This window comes from Zonotrichia leucophrys, unplaced genomic scaffold (assembly GCF_028769735.1).
Source record: "Zonotrichia leucophrys gambelii isolate GWCS_2022_RI unplaced genomic scaffold, RI_Zleu_2.0 Scaffold_144_113797, whole genome shotgun sequence".
Lineage (NCBI taxonomy): Eukaryota > Metazoa > Chordata > Aves > Passeriformes > Passerellidae > Zonotrichia > Zonotrichia leucophrys.
The window spans coordinates 100125-110287 of record NW_026992349.1 but is presented as its reverse complement, the minus strand read 5'-3'; the positions used below and the strand labels follow the sequence as shown (position 1 = coordinate 110287).

The following is a 10163-nucleotide window of genomic DNA, read 5'->3' as shown; positions in this document are numbered from 1 at the left end:
GGACATGGGCAAGCAGTGTGCCCAGGTGGCCAAGTGGGCCAAAGGCTCCTGGCCTGGATCAGGAATGGTGTGGCCAGCAGGAGCAGGGCAGTGATTCTTCCCCTGTGCTCAGCATTGCTTGGGACGCACCTTGAGTGCTGTGTCCAGTTCTGGGCCCCTCAATTTAGGAAGGACATGGAGTGGCTGGAGCATGTCCAGAGAAGGGCAACAAGGCTGGGGAGGGATCTGGAACACAAGTCCTGTGAGGAGTGGCTCAGGGAGCTGGGGTTGTTTATCCTGGAGGAGAGGAGGCCCAGGGGAGACAAGGCAGTGTCAGGGCACAGGTTGGACTTGATGATCTCCATGGCCTGTTCCACCCTTGCTGATTCTGGGATTCTCTGAAACCACCCTTGCAGCAGTTGCACAATGAGCCCTGGGCCTCCTCTTCAGGAGCTCCAGCAGCCCAGGTCCCTCAGCTTCTCCTGCCAGCCCCAAAGCCCATCCTGTCAGTCCTGCTGAGCCTCTGCAGCTCCTCCTCACTGCCCAGAACAGGGAGTCCCAGAGCCAGACACAGTAGCCCAGATGTGCCCCCCCCGGTCTGGGGTGCCTCTGGCAAGGGAGCAGCACCAGGCACTGCAGGAGCCTGCAGACAATTCCTGCAGCACTTGTAGGATGATCCTGCTCCCCAAGGGACGTTCCCATGGTGCCAGGTCAGGGAGGGAACAGGGGTGGGCAGTGGGAAGAAGTTTGTATCAGGAAGAGGAAAGAAAGCAAATGTGAAGCCAAGGAAATGCTCAGGGCAGTTTGGGGGTGGCTGCCAGGCAGCCTTGGCTGTGCGTAACAGCATCTGCAGTGGCACAATAAACTCCCAGCTGATGGGAACAAACTTTCTGGCTGAGTGCAGAGGCCAGGACAAAGCTGAGTGGTTTCCCTGGTGTCCCCCAGCCCTTGCTGGCCCCAGGGGCTGATGGCATTTGTGCTCCCTCAGGTTCATGTCCCCACACCAACAGCATGGGGGTGCTCCCCCTGCTGTGTGCAATGCAAACAGGGGCTCCTGAGCCAGTGCTGCCATGTCTGTGCCTGCAAGGATGGGGCACCTGTGTGAGCTGGGGGAGAGGACAGGGCTGCAGAGGGGGGATGTTGTTGGCAGCTCCATCAGGATGCTCTGGGACACTGCCCTGGGTTGTGCAGCGCACTGGGGATGGATCAGCCCCTGCTCTGCTGCTCCTTCCCTTCTCCCCCAGGGCCCTTGCAGAGCCCCAGCCATGCTGTTTGCCCCCAGCCTGCCCACGGCCAGCCTGGGGCTGCTCACGGGGCTTTTCTGTGCTGAGCATTGGCCTGGGTGTGTTCTTGAGAGAGCCTGGGCAAGGAGTCTGGAGCCCCCAGGCCCTGGCCTGAGGCGTCAGCGCTGCCCCAACAGTGCCCATGGCCTGTCCCTGCTGCAGCCCCAGCACTGCCATCCCCAGGACTGTGCCCAGCCCTGCGAGCACTCAGGCCCTGCAGCAACACCAGGGCCACCAGGGCAGCGGGGCAGGGCCATGGCAGCAGCACTAGCAACACCAAGTGCTGCTGCTGCTGGGCACAGCTGCTGGGCCAGCACTGATCTGCCCCCAGCTCTGCACACAGACATTGCTGCTGCAGCTCCAGAGAAGGCAACAAAAGGGCCTCTCTGCAGAAAACTCTGCTAGGAGATCCTTTAGTTCATTTAAAGGCACCAAGAGCACAGTCCCTCATTGACACAGTCTGTGGCCACAGGGAAGGTGGAGAGAAACAAAATGAGAAATGGCAGAAAGAATGACATGTCTTTGGGGATAGTATAAAAAAAATAAAGCAAAGAAAACAAACTTCCACACTGAAGCCAATAAGAAGTATAAAAGATGATTTCATTAGAAGTGATTTGCAGAAATTGGCCAGCAGTTTAATGTTCCTGAAAGCATCCAGTCATCAGTCTCCACACTTCAGCCTTGAGCTCCTGGTTCCTCAGGCTGTAGATGAAGGGGTTCAGGGCTGGAGGCACCACTGAGTACAGAACTGACACTGTTAGATCCAGGGATGGGGAGGAGATGGAGGGGGGCTTCAGGTAGGCAACTGCTACAGTGCTGACCAACAGAGAGACCACAGCCAGGTGAGGGAGGCAGGTGGAAAACGCTTTGTTCCGACCCTGCTCAGAGGGGATCCTCAGCACAGCCCTGAAGATCTGCACATAGGAAAAAACAATGAACACAAAACAGCCAAATACTAAACAAACACTAACTGCAATGACCCCGAGTTCCCTGAGATAGGATTTAGAGCAGGACAGCTTGAGGATCTGAGGGATTTCACAGAAGAACTGATCCAAGGCATTTCCTTTGCACAGGGGCAGGGAAAATGTATTGGCCGTGTGCAGCAGTGAATAGAGAAAGGCAGTGGCCCAGGCAGCTGCTGCCATGTGGGCACAAGCTCTGCTGCCCAGGAGGGTCCCATAGTGCAGGGGTTTGCAGATGGACACATAGCGGTCGTAGCACATGATGGTCACGAGGGAAAACTCTGCTGAGATGAAATGTCCAAAAAAAAAGACCTGTGCAGCACATCCTGTGTAGGAGATGGTCCTGGTGTTCCAGAGGGAATTGTGCATGGCTTTGGGGACAGTGGTGCAGATGAATCCCAGGTCGCTGAGGGCCAGGTTGAGCAGGAAGAAGAACATGGGCGTGTGCAGCTGGTGGCCGCAGGCTATGGCGCTGATGATGAGGCCGTTGCCCAGGAGGGCAGCCAGGGAGATGCCCAGCAAGAGGCAGAAGTGCAGGAGCTGCAGCTGCCGCTTGTCTGCCAATGCCAGCAGGAAATAGTGGCTGATGGAGCTGTGGTTAGACATTTGCTGAGGCTGCACATGGGGACCTGTTCATGCATAAAGGACAGTGACAAGTCAGGAGAGGCTGCTTTGAGCCAAATCTGGGCCATTCCCTGCAGATTGTCTGTCCTGGTTTAGGGCAAATTTGTTAAAGAATCTGCAAAGGAGGGCCCCTCCAGAAAGCAAACCACATGGCCCCTCCCCCCCAGCTGGTTCGGGAAGAATTCCTTGGAGACAAGTGGAAAGAACCTGCTTATTTGACTGGCACAGCACCCCCCAGCACACAAAATGCACAATACCCGATGACACCACTCTGAGAAAGATGACAAAATCAGAAAGTCTCTTTCGGGGGTAGTTGCTCTGTTCTCAGTCCCTCCGGCGCTGGGGCAGCTGCTGCAGCCAAATGGTGTAAACCCTCGGTGTTCCCGGGTCCCAGTCCGGAGCAGGTTCGAGATGGTCACAGAAACAGGAGAGGAGAAACAGTCCAGGAAGGAATTTGGACTGTTTAGCTAAACTAGCTAATAAGCAGAGGCCAAAGCAGAGCAGAAGCGAGAGCAGAAAAGAGAGCAAGCAAAGCAGCAAGCTGAAGCAAGATGCGGAAACAGCCCCATGTACTGCCTGGATCTGTGTTCCTGATAAGAGAAACCCAAACAAAACTTTCACTCTTCAGAGACGGTCTTAAAGGCACAGAACATATGAATGGGGATACAAGCATCATAACATCACCCCAGGACACTGTCCCACTGGGACTCACTCACCCTTGTTTCTGCTCTGGGAAATCCTTCACCCAGATCCCTGCCTGAGCTCCAGTTGTGCTGGCTGAGTGTGCCAGGAGCAGCCATGCCTGTGCATGGAGGCCCTCAAGGAGCCATCCCTGCCCTACTGCCCTGGGTTTGTGGCCATGTGGCAGAGGGACAAGGCTGGATATTCAGTATTTGTCAGGGGAATCACTCAGAATGAAGACAGGCCTGGTAGCATCTGCACTCCTAGATTTTTAGGACATGGATGGCAGGAGCTGGTTTAAGGAATTGTTTTCCTACCCACACATCATTTCTGGCTCTGTGAGGTCAGAAATCCCCAGCATTCCTGCTGCACTCAGAGTTTGCCACTGAGAGATGGGAGAGCCAAAGGATTCCCTGTGGCTGAGGGAAGATGCGGGGCTGGATGGGCTTGTTCCAAACTGCCCTGGCTTTGCACCTTTGGCTGCAGGGCACAATCACACTCCCGGATCACCCTGGGACAAACCAGACCCTGCCCAGAGCAGAGGGATCCCTGAATGTCTCACCCTCTCTAAAGGTCTCTGGGCAAGGTCTCAGCACTCCCTTGTGCCAAGGACACTCACGGCTCCCTTGGCAAACCCAGCAGCATTTCCTCAGCTGTGGCAGCTCTGCCCTTCCCCGTGGGACATTCAGGGAACTCCCAGAGGCTCTGGCACAGATTTGCACCCAGGAGGGCAGCTCAGAGCTTGGAAGGGCACAGCAAGGAGATCCCTGGCTGTGCCCATGATAGGATCTCAGGGAGGGGGCTCAGCTCATTCCCCTTTCCCATGGACTGCTTTGCCCACAGCCCCACAGGTGCCAGGGAAGCTTGGACACCCCATTCCCATAGACAGCCCTGCCTGGCAGGAATGCCAAGGGCAGAGCCTGACTCAGCTGCTGCAAATGCCAGAGCCTTCCTGAGAGCAGCAGATAACAGTGACAATATCAGGGCAGAGCAGAAACAAGAGAAGATGTTGTGGTGCTGTGCCTGAGAGGGCAGGGCAGAGACAGCCGGGCACTCAGGACATTGTTCCCGTGCCCAGCTATGCCCAGCACCTCCCACACACCAACAGTGCCCTCATCCTGCCCCCAGCACTGCTCTCTTCAGCCCCCTCTCCTTCTCTGAGCATCTCCCTGGGCCTGGACATTCCCTCCTGAGAGGAGCCTTGTCCCTGCCAGCGCTCACAGAGCCCATCCCAGCCTGTGTGCCCTGGCTGGGGCCCTACAGAAACCTGCCTGTGTGCAGGGCCCTGGCTGGGGCAGGCTCTGTGTGCAGCTGGGCAAGGGCAACTCAGGAGAGCCCTGCTGGGCCCTGCAAAGGTGATGCTGCTGCTGTCCAGGGCTGAGGAGTGGCTGAGGGCCCTTTGGGAGGCTCCCAGCAGAGAGACTGACCACCCAAAGTTACAGTTCTGGACTCTCTGTAAATGTTCAAACATTCCTTGGATGATCCTGTGTATCCCTTTCAACTCAGAATATTCTGTGATTCTCAGATTACAATTCCTGTTCTGCTTCTCTCACCCCCCTGTTTTCTGTAATCCAAAGAGAAAAAAAAAAAAAAAAACCTTGCAGTAATGTTAGAACAGTAAAGTAAAAACCAGACATTAATTGGAAGCTTCCAGGTGTCCCAGTGGGGATGTAGCACATCCTGGCCCCTGATTTCAGCAATTTATTAAGGTTGATAAATTAGGATATTTAACAGGAACATCCAATAGCAGATTCAGTTGCCCTGGTTACACATCCCTGGGTCAACCCATTGGAGTAGGTCCAAAGGCTTCTTTGCCTTCCCTTTTTATTATGACTGCTCATATTCTGGTCAGAAACCAGAATGTTCTTCTTGTAGGTCCTATTCCTGATAATAAGACTATACAGTGTTTCAGGAATGTATGTAGACAGTCAGCTTATTGTTCAAAAATCTAAGAGAAAGGTTGACAAACATACTAGAGTTAATTAAAGATTATAGTTATTGAAGAATTAAAGGTTATAGTTCTAGAAGTATATAATAGTAACTTGACCTAATTAAGAGTTTAATAGAGTTAAGGAAATATTATAGTTTTATAACTATATTATAGTAATTTGCAGAGCTACAAAGAGAAGAAAAATGTATAAAAACAAAAATCTTTATGTCATCACTTTCCCACAGAGCTACAAAGAGAAGAAAAATGTATAAAAACAAAAATCTTTATGTCATCACTTTCCCACCTTCCCACTCTACTCCAAGCAGGAAATTGAAAACACTCTCATGAAAGTTCCTGATCTTTACAGCAATCCCATGCTTACCTTCTTTAGGAAGTGTCCTCCGGAGCTGTGCCCAGGCTGGTCTGGAGCTGGGAGCAGCCCTGCCCCACCCAGCCCCTCTCACCAGCAGCCCCTGACCTGCGCAGGGTGGCTCCTTCGCCCCACAGCTTCTCCCCAGTGCTGGGAGCAGCTCCCCGGGCCTGCTGAGAGCTGTCCCTGGCAGGCAGCAGAGTTCCTGCCCCAGCACAGTGCCCTGGGCTGCAGGACCTGCTCTGCAGGACAGCCCTGGGCACCCCTGGCTGCAGCCCCGGCTGCTCAGCCCTGCAGCAGAGCCTGGCAACAGGAGCTGCCTTGGGCTGTGCCTGGGCTGGGGCAGCAGGGAAAGCCAGCCCTGCCCTAGGGCCACAGCCCTGCCCTGGAGCAGCTCCGAGAGTCCTCCTGAAAGGTCCTAAAAGCTGTGGGATGTGCCAGTTCCAGGAGATCACTGCAGGAACTGCAGCTTCTCTTCCCCCATCCAGGGAATGACTGTTTCAAACCTGGGCTGATTTCTACTCTGGTGAGCCCTGAGGTAGCTCTGCTCTGTGCCCCCAGCCCAGGCTGAGTTGAACCCCTCTGTGCCTCTGTGCTGTGCCTGGGGTGGCTGCAGGCAGTGCCCCAGCCCTGCTGGGCTGTGCACAGGAGCTGCTCCTGGCCAGAGCTGTCTCTCTGCAGCGCTGCCCTTGCCAGGAGCTGCCTCTGTGCCAGGAGCCTCTGTGCAGGTTTTTCAAAGGACTTTGATTTGGCTTTTAACTTGGAGTCTCTGGGAGCTTTGTGCAATCATGGCCTCCAACTATCTGCTGTAATTAGTCCCTGGAGAGGCTTTGTCAGTAACAACACTCAGTGGGGCTCATTAATACTTCAGGGTACTTCAGTTTTTTAAGGTATTTGGTGTTTCCCTTTTGATACAGGCTCTGTGAGAGCTTTGTACAATCATGGCCCCAATTATCTGCTTTAACGAGTCCCTTGAGAGCTTTGTACTGACACTCAGGAGTGCTCATTAATACTTTGAGATACTCAAGGTTTTTAAGGTACTTTGGATTTTCCTTTCTACACTGAGTCTCTGAGAGGATTTCATGCCATCCTGGCCTCCAATTCTCTCCTCCAAGGAGTCCATGAGGAGCCTGTGTTGGGGATGGACCTCAGAGGGACACATTCATGCCTCACGACACTTTGGGGTTTTTGTCCATCTTTGACTCCTGGAAAGGTTTGTGCAATCTCCTCTCAGGCCCGGAGGTTTCAGGGCTCAGGTCCAAATGCACCATGGGGCTCATTATGATCAAGTACATCCTGACAAACCATGGTTTTGCTTTGATTTCCCTCTACTGTAGTGCAATTCACTAGGAAGTTCTTTTTCTATTGTTACAAATAAATATTTCAAATAGCTTCCAATAAATTCATATTCCTGTTTTAAGGGTGTATGGTTCTCCTTAGAGAAGAAATGATAGCAGCATTCTGTCACTGATAGGTGCAGGGGCTTTCCAAAGGAGGTCTGGCCTGGTCAGAGAAGCTGTGTCTTGAGATCTGACCCAGTGTGGAGAGCCTTGCTCCACATTTCCAAACCCCATCCTGTCTCTCCTCACTCACCTGGGGTCAGCTTTGCTTGGAGAACTGGCTGCACTCAGCCAAAGTGGGGTTTTTCTTCTTTTATTTTAGTAATCTAAAACTCCTAAGCTCCCTGTTGAAAACAGACACCCTCCTCAAGTGTGTGCCAAGCCCAAGCTGCCACCAAGACCACTCCAGACCTGCCCTGGGCCAGCTGTGAGGATGTGTGGAGGCCCAGGGGCCCACCATCAGAGTCTCAATCCCCCAGACATGGAGGCCTGGTTCCAGATAAGAGGAATAGGCTTTCAGGTTAGGGTGAGATGCTTTCTTCTCCCATTGATCTTTGCAGGCACATGATTTATGGCATGTTATGTTACCCCATTGGCCCATTGGCCTAATTATCCTAGTTCAACTCCTATTGCCCATGTTTGTTTAGCCCTAGAATGTTCTTCTCTCTCTGTCCCTCCATTGGCCCTAGTTGGCTGCATTCCTCCACCTTTGTTTCCTTATTGGCTGACCTGACCTCTGACCCCTCCTCTGCACCATTTTCCCTCATATCCATTGGACCCTGACCCTCAGCTCCACCCTCACTACCCCATATAAGACTCTGTTCCCTCAGCCTACACCCTGTCTTCATCCCTGGAACCTGTTCAGCTGTGTACCCTGTTCCTGTACCAATAAACCCAGTTTGCGGGAGATCATATGAAAACCCATCCTGCCTGTTCTGTCAGCTTTCTAAGGTAACAGTGAGCATTGGGTTCATGAGTGCTGGATGCTACAAGGGCCTCATTAGAGCCGTGATGCTACACATGGCACCCAAACAGGGACCGGATTTGTTAAGGTCGCCGGTAGCGTCTCCAGCAGTGATCCTCCCAGCCAAATGTCACTGGAAGCTGTACCCCTTCAGGTCAACCACAACACTGAAATGAGACTTGATTTTTATTGAATGTCACTGAAGAAGAAGTCGACAATCCCCTCAACATCTGTGGGACCAGCTTTGCTGACAGCCCCACAAGCCCCACTTTGGCTGAAGATTGTGCCTGTGAGACTGAGAGTGAGTGACTGAGTGGCAGAGAGCTCCCAGGGGTTTGGGCTTTTGATTTTCCATTCCTGTGGATGGGCCTTTCCTCTTTCATTGGGTGCAGCTATGGGAAATAATCAGTTCCAAGCTGCAAAGGATGTTTTTGTTAAGTTTTGGAGAGTTTTAAATTTAGAGGGGAGTTCATTTTGTGAGGCGAGTTTAAAAGGTATTGTTCATGGTTATTTGAGGAGTTTCCTGATATCTCTGTTGATTCTATCTATCAGTTACCATTTTGGGATGCTGTTGGGAAAAAGCTTTATATTTTACAAACACAAGGGTTTTTAAAAGTTGGGAAATTTTATCTGTTGTTTCATTCAATTTATAGGATCATTTAACGAGTTCATGGATCAAACCCTTTGTCTTGGTTTATTCAACCCGCCTCCCACATTCCCTGAGAACAGGACGGGAGATGGAGCCCGCCCTTTGGCACAGACAAGCCATCTGCCATCTTCCCTCCTTTTCTGTCCTCTCCTCAGGGTGGTAGTGGCCGTGCTGCCCTGAGATACTCCCTTGACCACATTCCTTCATCCCCTGATCCTAATCCCTCTTCCTATAAATCACAAGATGGCAATACTCCTGTTAGGGAGATGTCCATTTCAGATTCCCTCCTGCCTTCATCCCCCTTTCCTGCCTTTTCTCTGGGTACCTCCCATGTGATGGGTCCCACCTTGACGTCAAATTCCGCCCCCGGAACTGGACATGGGGCCAACTGGAAGGAAGCCATTTTTGCTACCAAAGGCCTTCAACACTGGGTGTTGCCAGTCGGCCAAAAGCCCTGCGCCCCTCCCAGCAGACCTGCTTCCTCCACAGAGGAAGAGAGTGATAGCTTATCCGAGAGTGAGGATGAGCCCAAGGATTCTTGGCAGAGGATGCGAAGAAAAGCTACAAAGGAGTGGGACTGGGAGGTGGAATCCAAGATTCAGGTGGCATCTGTGCAGTATAAAGAGGAGCCAAAACCTCAATGGGAATCTATTCCCATAGGGAAATGAAGGATTTAGTAAAGGTTGCAAAGGATTATGGGAGGGATTCTCCCTATTTTAACCATTTGCTGGATGTGCCATTTACTGCCCACATGATGGTACCATAAAATTTAAAACAGTGTATGAAAATTATATTGTCACCTGACAAATTTATTTTGTGGAAAGGAGTTTGGATAAATAAAGTTAATGAGTTGCCAAAAGGTTATGTTGAGGAAGAAGGGTGACAACACCTCACAATGGACCGCATTACCAGGGAAGGAGACTATACTAGACTGCAATATCAGGCTGAAGTCCTCCCCCGGTCAATACTGGAAGATCTCAAAGGTGCTGCATGGTCCACCCTCCTCCAAACACCTGATGTTTCTACACCCCACACTGACTTCACTGACATTCGCCAATGCCTGGACAAGAGCTATATCAAGTTTGTCGATCACCTTATGAAAGTGCTGGAAAAACAGGTCGACAATCAAAAGGTCTGGGATTATCAAAGCAAATTAACTTTCTGTAATGCCAGTATTGACTGCAGAAAGGTTCTGCACAGCCTCACCCTTGACCCTGAGTTGACCATCGCTCAGATGGTTGATGTTTGCACCCACCAAGCAGTCTCAGACCGTGCCTCCAGCCTAGCCAAGGCCACCAGCCAGGGTGCAATGGAAGCGCTGGTTGCAGCAAATGTGCTTCTCCACAATATAGAATGTAATAAAGGCAGTGGAAACTGTAAT

At 51.9% G+C, this 10163-nt stretch overlaps 1 protein-coding gene across 1 annotated transcript; it reads right to left on the bottom strand.

Moving 5' to 3' along the window:
- Nucleotides 1-1897: 1897 nt before the first annotated feature.
- On the bottom strand, nucleotides 1898-2485 carry LOC135460989 (olfactory receptor 14J1-like). The gene has a single exon (XM_064737970.1). It carries the CDS (start codon nucleotides 2483-2485, stop codon nucleotides 1898-1900), a length of 588 nt encoding a protein of 195 aa, XP_064594040.1.
- Nucleotides 2486-10163: the final 7678 nt, after the last annotated feature.